This window comes from Prunus mume, linkage group LG6, assembly GCF_029339155.1.
Source record: "Prunus mume cultivar Tortuosa linkage group LG6, ASM2933915v1, whole genome shotgun sequence".
Lineage (NCBI taxonomy): Eukaryota > Viridiplantae > Streptophyta > Magnoliopsida > Rosales > Rosaceae > Prunus > Prunus mume.
In genome coordinates this window covers 14399520-14418488 of record NC_142703.1, presented here as the reverse complement: position 1 = coordinate 14418488, position 18969 = coordinate 14399520, and the positions used below count along the sequence as shown (strand labels likewise).

Below are 18969 nucleotides of genomic sequence, written 5' to 3'. Positions count from 1 at the left end.
AATACTTTTTTTGTATTATTGTTGTATTATTTTTATGTTATTTTATAGAAATAAAGGAACATTATTGTTGGGAGAGTTCAAGGATTTTGTTCCTTAATTTCTCATGTCGTGCAAATTTTGGGCGGCACTGCAGAGCATGCATTATGCATTACAATAATATGGAAGTGCTCGTTTTTACGCGTGGAATGAGCGTGAACTTCGCCGGGATCTTAGTTGGAAAGATTTTTGAGTCTTGATGACTAGTTCTCTTCTTCACTCACACGTGTGTCACTGCCAAGTATTTTGGGATTGCCCATAATACAACTCATTTTTGAAGTTCCTTCTTATGATTAAGTTTTTTTAAAGTTAGATTTTGAACCATTGCATCTAATGTTTCATGATTTGATCCAACGGTTTGATTAGGAAGGAAATGACAAGGACGGTTTTGCCCCCCTTCCGTTCAGTAGACCGATAAACTTGTCCGTCACAGGTGTATACCCTCTTGTGTCTACATCTCTCGTCATGGGTAGACACAAGTGGATATACACACAAGACATGAAAGTTTATCTCCTTTAATGTGGGACCACATACTTAAGTGGTTAAACTTATAATGTCATTGTGATGATTTTGGTATAATGGTTTCAAAAAAATTTCTTATACCAAGTTAGATTTGCACTCCGAAGGGTCAGATTGGTTTTTTTTATTTAAAATTTATCATCTTTAGATGATGATGTATTGTTTCCAGTTTAAGGAATGAGTCCGATAAATAAATAAAAATTGAGTTTGGCAAACATCACAAACACAAACCAAGGTCCTCAAGAAAAGAACCTCTAGGGAAACCATGTTTACTAGTTAATGCAGCTAATTCTGAGTACAACCTTGTCCAATGCTTGGTCCCAATAGTTTCAATGGACATATTTCCAGACATAAAGCATATTGTAACATAATAAAAGGGTCACTTTCATCTAAAATGCCTAAGGAGGAAAACTTAGGCAGCTAATTTGACCTATTCTGACAAATCATAACAGATAGTCTACAAAACTAGCCCTCATCAGAAGAAACTACAATAATGTATTATGATATTAACAATATTGGCATGGAACAAGCTAAATACTAATCCATGTTTGTCCCAAGAAGTCAATGACCTAACCAGAATTCAGATCCAACCCCAGATGGGAATTTTAGTCAATGAGTTTCTGCTTGTGAACCAATACAGAGTTATGCCTCAACTGAACTCCATACTTGTCCATAAAGAGATCATTGTTTTTGTTAGGTAAGATGGGCAGATGGCAGTTATGGAATATTTTCCAAACACTTTGTGGGTGATTGTTATTGGATTTTAACTTTATAAGAACATTGGGGGAGGGGACAACAATCCAAGCAGATAATACTGTCTGGTTCCAAGAACATTTCAGAGAAAATGTTAGACCATTTTACATGATCTTGCCGCCTATTTATTGATGTCCTTATCAGTATGAGTTGAAACCAAAATATTATGCTTGTTGATTACCCCCACGTTGTCTTGTTTGCCAGGTGTAAATTCTCTCTCTCTCTCTCTCTCTCTCTCTCTCTCTCTCTCAAACTCCACCAAATATCATTCTCTCAAGCATCTCTCTTGAACAGTATTTCTATGATTTTTTTAAAGTTATTATGTTATTTTAATCCATCATTGCTTTGAACTTGGTCCCATCTGAGTTGTCCTTAGATGACTTCTTGCCGTATTTGTACAAATTAATTGTTTATCTAGAATATGATTAATGAGATCATTCCATTGTTTAAATTTATAAATGATTTCTGAGTTTCTTGTGGCATTGTTCATAGTTGGGGTATAAATATGCCACTTAGCTTCATTCCCACACCACTCATTCACAGAGCATCATATATGAGAATCTCTTGATTGTTATTAATTAGAGTACAATAAAACCTTTGTGTTCCTTAATTAGGCTTCAAAGAGGGAATATGGAGCATATTGGAGTTGTTGCAGAGGGAGAATGGACCTCTCTGAGTGGGATGTACACTGCTGAGGAGGTAGATTTCATGGCTCAGTTGCTTGGAAATTTTCCATCTTCAAACCATCCAAGTGGCACATCAAGCATGGGAGTACCGGACGCTTTCTGGCCCGGCGATGAATCACTTACAATGAACATGTCAGGCAACCATGATGGTTCACATTATTCATCAGAAACTTCTCTTTCTGATTGCAGCAATAGGATTCTTTTTCCCACTTCAAGCAATGAAAGCTACTACTTGAGTAGTGATTCTCACCCCATGTTGGTGACAAGCAATAGTTCCATGTCTATTGATTTTGGTTCTGGGGATGGGATCAGAAACCTCAATTCCTATCTGATTGAAGTAAATGATCAGTGCTTGAACCAAGAACCAAGTGAGGGAAATGCAGAAGAGTATGGTGGAAACCAGCCTGAAGCTGTGGCTCTGGGGAAGAGGAAATATGATATGACAGTACAAGAACCAGCCATGGATGATAAAAGTAACCACTCCAAGAATTCTATGAAAGGAACTCAAATTTCAGAAAATGTGAGTAGATGCATAAGCATATTTTTCTTATCCTTCACTCAAACTTTTTACTTGGTTATAGAGTGTTTATGTTCTTTCTCTGATCATAAATTCAATGTGGGTTCAGATGAATAAGAGGAACATAAAGTCAAAGAAGAGCCTGCAGATCATAACTGGCAACAATGAAGAAGATGGCAATGCTGGCCCCAACAGACAGAGCTCAAGTAGTTGCTGCTCAGGAGATGACTCCAATATTGCTTTACATTCCCATGAGAATTCTCAGGAGCTGAGTCCAGGTAGTACTTCGACGTCAAGCTTGAGTCCGAAAAAGGCTTCAGCTCTCAACTTGAGTGGAAAATCAAGAGCTAGAAGGGGGTCAGCCATTGATCCCCAAAGCCTCTATGCAAGGGTAAGTTCCTATAGGCTACAGACCCTGCTTGTTTCCTGTCTTAACCATGTAAAAAATTTGTTCTCTATAGATATGAAAAATAAACTAATTTTTCCATCCTTTTTTTGTTGCAGAAAAGAAGAGAGAAAATAAATGAGAGGCTGAGAGTTCTGCAGAACCTTGTCCCCAATGGAACAAAAGTAGGCAGTATGCCTTGTGAAACAATCTTCTTTTCCCAAGAGGTTGATGCAAAATTCTCAAATTTATCTATTTGGAATTGCAGGTTGATATTAGTACAATGCTTGAGGAAGCTGTCCATTATGTGAAGTTCTTACAGCTCCAAATTAAGGTAATAACCAAGAAAATTAACCCATGATGAGCAATAAGTTTTCGAATGTTCCAATCGAAACCTACATATCTGAAAATTGGTTGCTGATATTGATGTTTCCCCCCCTTGTTTGATCATTTGTAGCTGTTAAGCTCTGATGATATGTGGATGTATGCTCCCATCTGTTACAATGGAATGGACCTGGGACTTGATGTGAAGCTCACCTCACCAAAGCAATCATAGAAAGAAAACATGCTTTGGAACCCAAATATTTTCTCAACTCTCAAATTATGCAAGAAAGTTGAGAAAAATGTTGGTAAAAGGTTTTTAGGTTCTGCAGCATGCAGCATTTTCCATAAATTCTTTTTATAATGTAACAAACAGACATGACTCTGCTGTGAGCTCCACAACCAAAATTATTCTCCAATTTACTAATTTTGGGTTGAGTGGTTTGAGCATGTGGTGTATTATCTCATACATGGGATGAGATGATTGATTTGACATACTAATTATTCTGCAGTTGATATTCTTGTACTTCAGAATGAATATTGATGAATAAACATGATGTTTGGATAAACATTTTTTTAATGGAAGTTTCCAATGTGACTGAATATAAGATACTGTATGTGCTGAGATTTGTCAAATACAATCCAGCAAGGACAAATGTTGTGTGGTTCATTCACGTGTCATTGCCAATCCTCCAACACACCCCATGTTCTAACATATTTCGTGAGAATTCTGCGTTATTGAGATCTCACATTCACATCCAGACTTCTCCTCAAATCATTATGCATTGCAATTTCTATTGCTTGTAAATGCTCTTGTTCTTAATTTTCCATAGCATATGTCCCTATCCAGTTTTCGATGAAACAAACTACCTTCAAAAGGATATCAACATGACCAATATGATCAACAAAATTGATCGAATTGATGATTACCCGTATAAAGATTTAGCACTTTCACGTTTAATAATGTATTATACATGTACGCACGTATTTCTCACGTTTAATTCACATATTTTTTTACAAACATTTCAATAAGACACAAAATTCATGTATTATACACATATTATCGAATAAAAATAATATATATATTTTAAAAAATGGTATAGCCGCCGCCCCGGTATACTCAGTTTTTTCCTAATTATTTTTTCAAAGAAATAGTATAGCCGATCGGCTACTCCTTTTTTCTAAATTTTTTTTAAAATAGTATAGCCACGTGGTATAGCCGCGCGGCTATACGTAAATATCCACCCGTCTACACTAGATTTTTTTTGAATTTTTTGTTTTGAGAAATAGTATAGCCGAGCGGCTATACTGGTTCTTTCTAACACCTAGGTGCTGTTCGAGTCTTTTTTTAATATATATATATATATATATATATATAGTATTGCCAGTGCGGCTATACTGTTTAATAATTATTTAATATCAAAGAACAAAAAACAAAGTCCACAAAATATTTCAAAACAAGTAATTACTATTTACCAAATAATTTACGAAATCATTAAAATATTTAAATATTCACTAAAGAAATAATAATTAAAATATAATTACTAATTAAAGTAATTAAAAAAAGATTAAGGTATTACTTAATTACATGTATTAAATTAAAGAATTTGGCCAAAAAATAAAAGTAAAGAATAAAAATTTAAAAATAAAAAAGCAAACCAACCTCTCCCGACGAAATATACCTCTACAGACGAAATTCCGTCAGGAGAAACCTAATCCGCAAACCTTTGCCGGCATAGATCTATGCCGATGAAATTTTGTCGGGAGAGGTTTTAAAAAATATATATATATAAAATTAGTATCTTTAGGTCAATTATTTATTTATTTATTTTAATTTTCTTTTCGGAATTAAATAATATCTTAGCGTCATTTAATTACTTTCATTAGTAAATATGTTCTAACTATCATTTTGTTAGACACCCTTATGTAAACTTCATTGATATGATGAGGATGTTAAATGGAAAAGTATAGAGTGCATGAGAATTTGTAGATCAATTACCGATTGTACAAATATTTTCTTTCTGTTCGATATTTGTGTAATATCCCATACATAGGATGATTAATTTGACATACCTCAGAATGAATTATGATGTTGAATAATCATTTTTCTAGTGGAATTCTCCAATGGGTTCCAGTCCTACTTGGTTGTTCGTGAGTTTTTTCCCTATATATTTTAAGATTTCTTGCCTTTTTATTTATGAATTCTGAATTTGAATTTTGTTTACTTGTTTCTGAGATTTCTTCTATATTTTTGGGTGATTTCTATAGATTTAGGATTTTCCTTCCATATGTTTGTAGGGCCTTTAATGCTTTGCTTAAGGCTCCCCAAAACTTCCAGATCGACCATGCTCATTTCATTATTCATTTTATGCGAGTAAGACTCATTGGTAAAAAAAATGATATTGGAGGAACGGAGAATTGAACCTATGACCTAGCACGCATAGACATTGGTAAAATGTGTTTGCAAAATACTTCAGTTGAAATTTACCAATGTAACAATCCCTAAGAATAATTTTTAGTTTTACAATTTGCAATAATTATATTATCACATCTCTTACATTACTATTTTATTTTTATTTATCACCATAAATATTTTGCACAAATAAATTTTCTTTAATGAAAAGGATCCTAGAAAAATACATCTACATAAAGTAAATTGATTTCTAACACCTACCACATATATGAGGAAAAACACAAGTATTTGAATAGTTATGTGTAATAACCAAGGGCTTTTTTTGGTATTTTGAATGTTTCATCATTCTTTGCCTTTTGCTTTATATATATAGATTTGTTCTAAATTGACATGTCGGGTCCAATCCAGTAATAACATTTGTCGATGAAAATAAGTAACTTTGCGTGTTAGTCCCTATCCAAATGTGACAGTCGTCTAAAAGTGACACAAAGACAAGTATTTTTTGTGGAACATTGACGTGTCATTTCCAATCCGCAAACGCCACATTTTCTAAATATATTCCGTTGTAATTCTATGTAAACAAGGTGCTACTCAAGTCTCACATTCATATTCACTTTTCCTTAAGTCATTGTTCTTTGCTTTTATATCATTTCTCTATTCAAACCTTTATTTTTGACCAAATACTACCTACAAAATGTAGAAAGATGACATATATGATTGACAAAATCGATCAAATCCATGATTTACCAGACACAGCCGCAGCCTCGATCACTTCTCATGGTATGCGTTGCCTGAAATGGTTAACACATCACATGGTAGCACCCATTTCCTATTTGGTTGTAGGAGATAGCCCTCCTATTCTTGCCTTGCGCTTCACTTGGCAACCATATGGACATGAACCATACGTACACGACCACATGGACATGAAGCATGTTTGGTTAGGATTTACATCGTTCTCAGTTTTTGTATCATGGATGAAGAATAAATATGGATGTGGAGAACAATCCTAACACATACAGGTAGCAATTGGTAAACGGCTTCTTCTATTTTGGGGTGTTTATTTATCACAGTGAACTACAAAACAGCAAGCAATGGCCATTACATTCACTCTAAATAAAATTTCAAGCGGCCATGCTTAAAACAACATTTGTTTTGTGCAAATAATATACCTTTAATTCTCCTTAGATCAGTAAGGTATAAATATGACATGAAGTCAGTCTCATCTTACAGGAAAACGTAAATTACAGAATAAATTTAAATCTGAGGAAAAGATTTCTGAGACTTTAGGATGGGAAGAGTTGTTTGCTACTACATCTAAAACTCCTTGCAATCTACCTTACTCCAAGGGATAGGCATACTACAGTCCTAAAAAAACAAGTCATTCTAATCTGCATTCATTTACAATCCAACATGACGTAGAGTATAAAAGATTGGGCTCAAAATTCGAGACTGAAAATCGAAAGACGTATAACAATCCATATCCATGCTGCATCACATAAAATCCTCAACGTAATGGGGGTTTCCGTTTTCACGCTCGTTCATCGTTCACATGATTTGGAACTTCAGCTTGACTGTCCAGAGGCATATATTGTGCCATTATAGCTCTTATTTCTGAATCCATATATGACTGCAAAGGAACACAGAAAGTATCAACAACCTGAAAAGGATATATAAAAAAGACGGAAAAGATTTGTGTCCTAATAAAATCATGTTCCAAATAAAGCAATTCGCATAGGTTAAAAGCCGATTAAAAGACTCCTAAATGCAATGCAAAGCAGAGCACATACTAAGACCAACCTAACAGTCTGTAAACCTTGAAGGGTTAAAAACACACCATAGTTAAAGACACAAGGAAGATTTTTTGTCAATTTTGACAAAAAAGCTTCCCACATACAAGAGTTCCCGTGTATACAGACAAATTTGTTCCATAGGCTTGGTTACTTTTGGAGTTTCTTTAACACAGATAATTCCAAGGCAAGATAACCTTATTTGCCTGCCAATAGGTTGGGGTCAACACCACAGTCAATATGCAGGCCTGGCCCATAGCAAGAAATGGTTCTACAGTTCTACCGTACTTCACCATGACGTATGGGAATGTTCTAGGTTTACATATTCAAAAATCAAAGCCAATGAAGTGCAAAAGGTAATCTTTGCACAGCAGAGTATCATCTGATGCATTCAATAAAAGCAATTTTATCAACCTCAGGAAAACAGCCACCAATATCACCACCACAAAATGGAGACTCCAGAATTACCAATGATATATGAAATTTGCAAAAGAGAAATAAAGCACAGAAAGCTCACCCGCAATCTATATTTGTACACAAGATATGCCCCACCACCAGCCATAGCCAAGCCTATCAAAATAACCCACACAGCAGCCCATGCAGACTTTCCCCCACTAGCAGCCTTACCTGCACATTACCAAGGAGAGCACATCCAAATAAGCACTTGCATTATATATTTAGGACATGTAAAGTTGAGTTAAAAGCTTGAGTTTCTGGACTCACTTATGCAGGTATCATGGTCCTTGATATACAGAAGATTCCCACTACACGAGCAGTCATAGCTCCCCCAGGTATTTTTACAGCTACATTCAGGGCACTGGCAAGCTTTCTTCTCTTTGCATTCATCAACATCTAAGAAGAAAAATAAAAAAGGTTTAGCAACATTTAGGTCCAAGATATTTCTTTGCAAACGTTTTTTTCTTTCTAATTTGATCCAACAAGAGTTTTGTTTTGTCCTAATTAGGGACTAAAAAACATGACATGTACCAAGCCAAAAGAAAAAATGAACAACCACACCCCGTTACTTTTTCTTTTTATTTCAAGAAATAAGTCAGATAGTCATGACGTATCCATGGGATCATGATGGTCTTCTTTAACATTGGCTGATTTCATGAAGAGCAAGGTTAAGAAGTTCAGCATGGTACGAAGCCTTTAGATTGGTCTCCAGTTCACCGCATAAATGCATAAAAAAAATTGAATTTGACCATTCAGATCTGAGTGGGATATTCGCTCAACATGGATCATCCACAATGATTCAGATAAAGCTAAACTTCACTGACCTAAATGTGACATGAAGGTTTAAATGATTTCCACCAGGTCCAGGTGTAACTTAACCAGTAGGGTGCAAACCCACTCAACGAGAGGCTTTAAAACATAGCTTGTAGATTCATTCTCAATGATTTGAAACTTAAACACCAAAGGAATAAATAGAGGTGTGAATATACATACAATCCTAGGGGCTTGATTCCTGTGACCCAAACATTCTTTGGTTGTACATATTGGTGCAGTTCCTATTGAGTCCCATTACTTTCTATTCCGGCAAGGCCATATTTTCCAGTTAAACATGAAGCTAGAGAAAGATACATTAGCAGATCTATTCATGCAAACTCATGTGCAAGCACACCATTTAGCAAGGTCAAGTACTCCTTGTGGCATATGCCTTGATGCACCACTGTGATCAAAGTGGTCTGAACTTAAGCTTTTTAGACACCAATCCATTAGTGGACTTATGTTGTATTACAGTGAAAACAAACAACAGAACACGCCCAGACCTTAATTTCTAGTAACTTGAGCTTTTTTCACATACATTGTGTATTACAGTAAAGCTGAAAACCAACAGGACACACCAAAGAGGTAATTTCTCTTACCTTCACAACTTTTGACACCATCACCTTTAAACCCAGGAGGACACTGACATTGGACCTCTCCAGTATCCTGCTCAGAAAAATAACCCGACTTATAACTAAATGTTTTGATAGGACTCTCAAAACTAAAGTTATTTCCTGAGAGCATAATTTATTTTTAACAGAAAATGGGAATACAAAAAAACCACTTACTTTGCAAGCAGAGAATGCATGCCCATCTTGAGCTTTATGCCAACAACCTCCATTGTTTACCTTGCACCTCCCAGGCCCACTTGCTGGAAATTTAAGGTAAATTCCTCAATAAAAAGTGAAGAATAAGGAAAAATGTTTGCAAAAAGGAAGAATCTGAGCTATTCTTTGATTATAATGAAGAAGAATAACAAAATAAATTTTTGGGAAGATTTACATTGATTTGGAGCACATATAGATATTTTATCTTTAGAAAAATTGAAGTTTGCAAAATGCAAATACAGACCAAGATCCTTACACACTAAACCTAGATAAGACCTTTTGGCTAATTGAATATAAAGTCAGTATCCACAATTTTTATTCCCTCAACTTTGTTTTCCCTAGTTAATGCCATGTCTGTTTTAGCACAAACAAAAAGCAGAAGTTTTATATATTTTTTACCTTCACAGGTAGTGTAACCATCTCCTTTAAATTGCACACCATCAACCAGAGGGCACTCACATACCCTCCCACGAAATGTATCCTAAGTAAACAAACCAAAGTCACAAAGAACAAGAGTTAATATACTCAATTTTCTCATTTTTCAAAAGACTCATTAGCCAGTAAGTTACAATTTGTACCTTGCAGGCTGTGAGGTTGGCTGCTTTATTCTGCCAGCAACCACCATTATTATCCAAGCACTCATTTGTCTCCACATCTACCATCAGTAAATAGCGAATGCATAACTCAAGTTCAGAATGAATAAATCAGAAAGAGATAAGAAACACAAGAATAGCAAGAGGAGCTTACTTACCACTACTCAAACAAACAGCTGGCTCAGTAGTTTCCTCGAAACCAGAACAGATAGCCTTCAGAACTGCACCCTTCTCCAACTTTCCTGCAAGCAAATATTTTAGAGAGGGAAACTTCCAGATTGTTATCTAAGAAATATAAGAACAGGAACAAGGCAAACCTCGGTATTGTCGATTATTGACAACAAGAGTAGGCAATATGGTTACATCACCTCTTGATCCTTTCCCAACCTGCAAAGAGCGTTCTTGTCAAGCAAGAGGACATATATAGAACGAAAATGTATTGAATAGAGACAAATACCTGAGCATCTTGCTCTTCTTTCAGAACAGAATTTTCAGAGTCTGCTGTTGGGTCTCCCATACACTGCTCAACCTTCTTAACATCAAGGCCTGAAAATATGTCACATAAATATTTAAAATGAAGGCCACACTAACTAACCATTAATATTCTTAGAAACATTAGATGCAATATCTAATCATTTACCAAGAGATTTAATGACACTGTCAGCACAGTCCTTGTTGTACTTTTTCTCCTTCATGGGGCATCTAATTTGAAAATCAGTTACATAGTCCCACCATACCCAAGGCTTGTTGGTCTTATTCACCACTTTAAAAACACATAGCTGCCTTAAATTTTCAAGAACCACATCTTTCCCTTCATAACCAGTGCTGAAGTCCTGTTCAGGATCGGGAGCACAATATCTTCCATGATTGATACACTGGGACTTGCACTGTTTGCTTAAGGTGAATGCCTGAGGACAGTACCAAGTTATATAATGAGGTGTGAACTGAGTGTAACCACCTATTTCAAGTATCTGTGCTGCACCCCTAAAATCCTTCATAAATTCCATCAACATGTCACATTTAACCCCACATTCATCATTGCTGTTGGTCCATAGTTCATATTCCACACGATCATCTGGGTGTGGAACAGCTTCTCTCCAGTCAAGATTCACATTGACCATATCACCAGAACTGATTGATTTCTTTAAAGTTTGCCCAAAACTTTTTTCAATGAGTGCAGATGGTATTGTTATGTTTTCAATGTATTTGGCAGTTGAACCATCCTCTTCCGGTGAGTCCATGGTTATTAATGCCTCCTCAATATTATCAGCGACAAGAACTGCAGAAGCCCCAGCCTTCTGGGCATTCCAAACCTTCAAGGCAAAGAAGCAATCTGGAAAGCACAAACAACAGTTTCAACACAAGCAATGCTGAAAAAACTCAGACAAATAAGCAATACTAGAAAGTATCTTGTAGGGACCTGTTAAAGGGCGTACTAGTTTTCTTCCCCTCCCAACAACCCCAAAAGTTCTCTCCGACTCTGCTTTAATTTTTTCTACGACTAATGCAGAGATTTGAGAGAATGAGATTTCTGTATTGTTGACTTTTTAATATTTCCAAAATATCCCCAATTAATATTCTCTCTCCCCTTCTTTCTTGCCTATCCAAACAAGACTTAGTTAAATTCAAAATCTTTCTCTTTTGTCATCTCTTCTTTTCTCTCATATATGTTTCCTTCTCTTCACTCCTAGCTAAAATTGCTAAACACACTAGCATTTTCCTAATAATTAAGAAGACATTACATCCATATAAGCCTGAAAAATTTAAAAGCAGGAATCTAGATTCAAAATAACATTAGGGCGTTTCCTCAGTGACTGCCAACACCAACTACGACTCTAAACTGCTAACAAGACGCAAATTAAGCAGATTTATAAAATGACCGTCTGTACAATCAATCAAAGAAGAGCTAAACAAGGCAAATTGACTAGACTTACCAAAAATGGCATCTCCACAATCGACCCAAAAAGGGCCTATTGAAGCTCAAAATTTACAATATCAAACTATTCACGACTACAAAAAAGCAGACCCAAAATGAACTAAAACACATCAATTGAACTTCAAACCTCATATTGACATTCAAATTACTCTGCAAAAAGGGTAACTCCTAAATTAACAAAACAAACAAATTGAACCTCAAAACTTATAGTACTCATCAAATTTTTCAAAACTACAAAAAGGGTACTTCCCAAATTAACAAAAAAATCAAATTGAACCTCAAAACTCATTACAATGATCAAACTACTCGAAAGAAAAGAATGGGTACCTCCACGATCGACCAAAACGAACGTTGGGAGAGCTCCAGGAGTCGATTTAAACGAAATCCCAAATTCAGAGAATTCCTTGCAGCCCTTCTGATTCTCTTTTGGATACAGCACAGCACCCGCCATGCTGCCTCCGTACTGAGGAATCCCAAAGTTCCCAATGGCACTGTCATATGTGCCTTTGATTTTATCTGGAGATGTGACCCTCAAGCTGTTCTTCTCCACCACAAATCTCGCACTCGATAACGGGGTCAAAGACAGCACCAGAAACCCTAGAAGAAGTCCCAGAAATGATCTCTGAAGCTCCATTTCAGAAGACAGTAGAGAAAGAGACGGAGAGAAAACAGATGGGATTTTATAATCAAATTCACTGAACACTTTTTTTTACTTTTCCATTATTTGTTGGGCTTATGATTTTGTTTCAGAAAAACCCAAAAAGAAATTTAACCAAAAAAAAAAAAAAACTGGGTTGCTGTTGTTTGATGTTGTTGGATTGATGGGAAGTTCGTATTTGAGGATAGGCTATGGTTCTGATTCTGAATACGAAGGTGTGACACTCTGAGAACTTGGAAGCAAAGATCTCTCCTTTCCTTTATTGTTGAGAGAGAAAGACGATGTATTTTATTGCTCTACATCAACGAAATGCCTTTTACTGACTTTTAATCCTTTTCTTTAATTTTCTAGAAGAAATAAGAGAATTTAGATTAGTGACAGATGGAGCTATGACGTTGTCTGAGATTCCAAAACTACCCTTCAAACGTATCATTGACGCCAAAGACTTGAGTGGCAATATAGTCAATTCGAGTGAAGTTTTGAGTCTCCCGTATTTTACGTACCTAACATTTTCCCAACAAGTCTTCAACCCATTTCTCTGGATTTTTATACGCACACACACTCTCTCTCTTTTTTTATAAGGGAAATTTCCAATCTCATGATCACGTGTTTTATTTTAGAAATATGTTCATCCACATTACAATTGGATATTGATAGAGTGTAATTAAATTAAGGACAGTTAATTCTGACCCCATTAAATTAAGGACAATTCAATTTTGGATTATGGTTTAAAGACAGTTTATGAATGTGTAGAGTTGCTGCTGCTACTTGGTCTAGTAAGCCATAAATAGCATCCTTCTCTTTCTTTTTACCTTTTTTATTTTTATTTTTATACAAACATTATTCTATTTTATCTAATCTAAACTACAAGGAGAGAGATTCGAACTCGGATAGGGAGCACATATGTTCTAGCCAACTTGACTAAGTCCATGTCTCCATTCTTCTTCTTTTTTGTGTTCTGATAAAAAGCATCACTCTTTTTTTCTTTTGGCCCTGCCTGATAAAAAAACATCACTCTTTTTTCTTTTGGGTCTGCTAAAAAGCATCACTCATTCATACCACAAAGATAACAGGTTTGTATGGCCTCCCATAATAGCACAATGGTGGTTTGGGGAAATAAATGTTTGCAACTGCTGCTATTCAGAGCCCATAAAGTCCTTTTGGATTTGCAGGCATTGGTTAAAGAATATGTAACTGCTTAAATCTGTGCAGTGAACCACAATATACATACAAATGCACATTATTTCACTTGGGATTTTAAGGATTTTCTGTTTTGGTGCTGATTTGAAGGAAATTTTAAGTGAACTAGTATAATTCATTGTTGCTGGTCTTCAATCATTGCATTCATGTGTTCTAAAACCATGGCAGTTCTCTCCACATGCTTTAAAAGCACCCCATAGATCTTGTTTTTGATCCTCACACAAGCTTCCAATTCAGAATCATCTTTGTTGACAATCACATCTAACCAGTCACCAACCTTCTTAATCTGACACATCATTTCAGCTACATGGTTGTCTGATTCCATGGAAACAGTTTTGCTCTTGACTTCATCCAAGTAACTCTCAAAGGCAGCCAAAAACCATTTTCTACATTCATCATGCAAGCAGTTTTCCAGGTCTGCAGCGGCATATAAAGCACTTCCCTTTACCCAATCTTCTGAATTTTCCTTCTCTATGGCCAGTCCAAAATGAGCATCACTTTTATGCTTGATTTTAACTATACATGTACCCTTTGGTTTACCATCACCATGAGTTTTACATGATTTATGAGATTTGTGTTTAACCTCCATTGAAACACTACCAGGGCCAGAAGGTCGGGTAATAAGATCAGCTGCCAAAGCTGTTTTGATCCATGAAGTAGCATTTTTCTTTCGGTCCAGTGCAAGTACCAATGCTTCCCCAATGGAAGCAGAGCTGCTTGGATTTTTTTCATTAGCTTTTAGAGGACTAATGTTGGTCAAGGACTGAACAATCAATTGAGTTCGAGCCAGGTCATCTTGTAGGTCGAAAAATTTGTTTACTGATGGTTGCTGTTCCTCCCTCTTGGCTGACCGGAGTTCTGAGTATGTGCTGAAAAAGTAACAAGAAAAAAGAAAATCAGTAAGCAAAATAGATACCAAATCAATAGAAATTTCACATTTTTCACATCCGTCATTCATTAAGGAAAACAGACTTGATAAGTGTGTTGCAGAACTCTGCATAAGCATATCTTAGCGCACCTTAGACATTTGAGCAAACTCTCAGCAGCAGAAGCCTCTTGCAAAGCCTCCACTGCAGCAAGCACAGCAACATCCCTGTGTCTTCGTACCTCCTGCACAGCAAATATGACAGTTCTAGCTCAATCAGCTAGGAATTAATCAACGGTGAGGAACAGGCCTCGTGAAGTTTAGTGAATCACACAATACCTTGCCAAGTTTCACTAATGTTGGGGGCAGGGAGTTCCACACTATCTTACTTTCTGACCATTTCTTATCATTAGCCGGATTAAACATCAATGGTGGATCTAAGGACTGCTCACAATTTTTCGCTGAGACAGAGATCCTACTGTTGGAATTTTTAACAGATTTCTTAGCTATTTCATCACTAATTCTTCTTGTTTTGGGACTTGACTTGTCATCTGAACTGTGACACTTAGCAGAACGAACTGGAGAAGCCTGTCAAGGCAGAAAGAGGAAAAAACATTTGATTAGGAAAAGTGATTATTGATTCATGGTGATTTTGAAAAGCAAAGCAAACTAGAAAACTAAAATGTCCCTGGAGCCGTACAAACTCATTAAGTAAATTTTGTTCTTAAAATTTTCGTAATCGCTGAACTTAACGATGAAGAAACAAGCAAATAAAAGCTCAAGCAGCGGACAGTAGTAAATCATCAGACAAAAGAGGTATTTGTTGCATGACAAATCTAATTACATATGCTTATAATACTATAGGAAAATGGTTGCTCAGTATTATGACAAGTAGAATTCATGGTTTCCTGCCTTAAAAAGAGATAAAATTCATCGTTTAGGGCCAGCAGTACAATAAGTAAAATGCATTTGCAGCCATCTAAAATGACAGAGTTCTGTCCAAACAATGGTTAATTCAAATTCAAATTCACTTACTGTTATTTACACCAACTTTAAATCATTTGCTGAAAGTTCATGCTGATTAACAGAGAATAAACTGGCGTACTTGTAGTAAATTTTACACTAACTTTCTCAAAATTATTCATCAAATTTCTAATTAGCAGGCCAAAAATGCCAAAAATCATTCCAACTAAATGGTACTCAAGTCAAATAGTTTCTGTTTAAAGGAATATGAGTTAAAAGAAGAAGCAGTGAGACACTCACATGAGCACTGCAGCTACGTCGACCAGTTGGCTTCATCCCATGCTTGACAACTAGGGAGTCTGCAACTTGTTCTGCCCCATTCCAGCTCTTTCTCTTCACTGTCAGCACAGACGAAGAAGAAGACAATGTGCTATCAGAATCACTATCTTTCTCTACAAAACTAGAGCTTATTTTCCTGAACCCCCTTGTCACAACACGCATTTCCCTCTCACCCACATCACAATTTCCAGGCCTAGAGGCCCTTTTCTTCTCACTTGGGCAGGACTTGGAGGCACTTAAAGATTGATATCTGCCCCGAGGCTTCTTCTCCACACCTCTATCCTTCTCCATAACTAAATCAGATGCCCCTTTAGAATTCACCAACTTATCTATGGCAAAAAGATCTGCAGGATTTCCAACACAGGGAAATCGACCCGGGAGAGGCCTTATACCTTTAAGCACTGGCACCGGGTGTGCTGCCTCCAATTTTTCTACAAATATCAACTGCCCAAGTTGCAGTTGGTTGCAAAGAACCATGTCATCCTGTTCTTGAAGCAACGACACAAACATGGCATGTGAAGAATCTGAAACCTTCAAGTAAAACCCCTGATTAGGCCAAAGATCATCCTCTGCCAACACAGGAATGATGCTTCTGATTTGTAGCAACACGGGCTTTCGGTCGTTTGAGGCCTTTCCGGAACTTCCCATTTCTTCAACAAGCTTCACCAGAACCCCTGAACCCAGAGTTGCCATTTTCTTGGACAGAAAGAGAAAGAAAGAGAAAACAAAAGAAAACAAAAGAAAGTTCCTGTTTTTTTTTCTCAACACAAACAATATTATAGTCACAAGTCACTTTCTTTGAATTTTTTTGGATGAAACTCAATGGTGACTGTGATCATGAAAATCTGAAATGGGTCTTCATCAATGGATTACTCAGATGCTGAAATAAAATTAAAAATTAAAAAAAAAATCCAAAAAAAAGGGAAAATGAAGAAATTCAAAAGGATGAAATTGCTGTAGAAGGTTAAAGAAGAAGTACCCAAGAGAAAGATGGGTAATTAATTTGGGACTGCAATTAGAGAAAGCAGATTGGTCTCTGAAAATTGAAGTTTATGCTCTGGAAATCTATAAAATCGACATGGCAAGGTGGAACATGGAGAGGTAGTTAAAACCGTTACGCTTGTGGAGTTGGAGCTGGAGTGGATAAGTGTTGCGTTGGGTTGGGTGAAAAGAAAATTGGGCTTGAAAGCTTTGTCCAGATAGAACGCTGATAGAAAGCTATAAAGCCATTGGGGGCCTAAGGAAATGGCCATAGGCTTAATGTTTCTTTTTTCTTTTGTTTTTTTCTGGTCTGATATCTTATACAATGTTTGAAAGATCATTTTATTTCTTTTTCTTTTTTTAAATTTTTTTTTGTAAATTCGACAGCCATTTTTATTTTTTTTCTAATTTCTTTCTATTAAAAATAGGAGAAAAACTAACCATAAAGACCATGAAGAGAAAAAAAAAAAACATACAATTGTAAGAAGCAGTAGAATTCTATAGTGAGGATCTTATCTATAGTTCTTAGATGATGCTCTATCTTTTAACAGTTGGATCAAAGTGATTAGTTTGATCCATCAATTAAGAAATAAGATCTAATCTAAAGTCCTTAAATAAAATCATCACTATAGAATGACTCGTCATAAGTATTAGCTCTTTTCATAAACATCAGGAAATTCATTTCAACACAGCCTGAGAAATATATAGCCCATTGACCCAACCAATGAGCAGCTCTATTGGGAGCCCAGAGGCCCAACAAGATTTTTGTTTTTGTTTTTTTGTTTTTTTTCCAATTAACAAAAGAAAAGCACCCTTTGACATAATAATAGGAAGAGATTCTATTTGCATCCAATTTTTTGCTCAGATATATTTTCAGAATAATTTTTTTTTAAACTCTAATGAAGAGATAATAAACAAAGAATCACACGATTGTCACCTCCTAATATGTTTGATCCCACTCACTCACTTTTTTCCTTCCTAGAATGTAACCCCCTTAATACTTTCTTCTTGTTTTTTGTTTTTTTTTAAAACAAACCGTGGCGGCCACCATAGTCAACGTTTTTTTTTTTTAAAAGACCGAGTATTTTGGTGAATGATAATAAGGCTATTTTTAACCGTTATTCAATAATATAATGGTACATCTCTTTTCAAATCTCGTAACTATGTTTGCTTATATTGGAGATTTTTCAATGTGTGTTTACCCAAATTGTAATTTTGGTTAAGAAATTGTAACCATGTTTGCTTAGCTTATTAAATAACCTTATCCAAATTTCCCAGAGTGCAGTGGTCGGGTTTGTCCAACCAATGCCCACCCCTACTACCACTAACTAGAGTAATTGGGGGTGATAAGATGATTGCTTTAAAATTCATGTCCCAATCAATGATGATGTTTATTCAAGCATAATTAGAACCAAAGGCAAGTTTTGAATAGAGCCGCGCATAATATTGCGGCGTTTGTGTCCAAGTAGGAGACTTATCACTAGTGGAATGTAGTAGTACTTGAATGATTGTTTAGTACTCTTGCCTCATATGTAAACGTTTTCTTTCGCTTATTGTTTGACAAAAAAAAAAGTAATGCTACACTTACGACATTATTATCCCACATTTCTATACCACATGATGTAGCATGTCCATATCATATGACATATCAATTAAATGAATGAAGTGTATTTTAATAAATAAAATTAGAAAAACAGAAACTCGTATTTTACATGATGTGGTATGTACACATCAGCCGCCACATCATGTGGTATAAAATTGTAGTATAAAAAATATGGTAAGACTAGTATTATTCAAAAAAAAAATCTGTAAAATTCAAGGAAATGTAATTTTCAAGCATAAATTTAATATGTCCTAACTACAAACCTTGATGCTTTCACGTGGCACATTTCCCAATCGTCCTTTTAAGTTTGCAGTTTCT

The 18969-nt window shown here is 35.8% G+C and overlaps 3 protein-coding genes across 4 annotated transcripts; 1 reads left to right on the top strand and 2 right to left on the bottom strand.

The window, feature by feature from the left end:
• Window positions 1-1597: 1597 nt before the first annotated feature.
• On the top strand, window positions 1598-3712 carry LOC103335135 (transcription factor bHLH84). Its single transcript, XM_008238136.2, has 5 exons — window positions 1598-2514; window positions 2621-2902; window positions 3016-3081; window positions 3165-3230; window positions 3354-3712. The coding sequence occupies exons 1-5, from the start codon at window positions 1939-1941 to the stop codon at window positions 3450-3452; spliced, it is 1089 nt and encodes a 362-aa protein (XP_008236358.2). The 5' UTR covers window positions 1598-1938; the 3' UTR covers window positions 3453-3712.
• Window positions 3713-6776: 3064 nt separating this feature from the next.
• LOC103335099 (vacuolar-sorting receptor 3) lies at window positions 6777-13000 on the bottom strand. The gene is made up of 12 exons (XM_008238101.2): window positions 12370-13000; window positions 10747-11439; window positions 10564-10652; window positions 10424-10493; window positions 10265-10348; window positions 10092-10168; window positions 9913-9994; window positions 9475-9557; window positions 9286-9352; window positions 8141-8269; window positions 7935-8044; window positions 6777-7257 (listed from the first exon to the last, which is right to left on the bottom strand). The coding sequence occupies exons 1-12, from the start codon at window positions 12674-12676 to the stop codon at window positions 7159-7161; spliced, it is 1890 nt and encodes a 629-aa protein (XP_008236323.2). The 5' UTR covers window positions 12677-13000; the 3' UTR covers window positions 6777-7158.
• Window positions 13001-13879: 879 nt separating this feature from the next.
• On the bottom strand, window positions 13880-17403 carry LOC103335133 (protein CORTICAL MICROTUBULE DISORDERING 6). Of its 2 annotated transcripts, XM_008238135.2 has the most exons (4): window positions 16029-17400; window positions 15105-15353; window positions 14919-15010; window positions 13880-14769 (listed from the first exon to the last, which is right to left on the bottom strand). In XM_008238135.2, the coding sequence occupies exons 1-4, from the start codon at window positions 16758-16760 to the stop codon at window positions 14016-14018; spliced, it is 1827 nt and encodes a 608-aa protein (XP_008236357.2). In that variant the 5' UTR covers window positions 16761-17400; the 3' UTR covers window positions 13880-14015. The 2 variants fall into 2 exon arrangements, with proteins under 2 accessions (XP_008236357.2, XP_088909893.1); XM_089053767.1 differs by lacking the exon at window positions 15105-15353 and having other exon boundaries at window positions 16029-17403.
• Between the last annotated feature and the right edge of the window lie 1566 nt (window positions 17404-18969).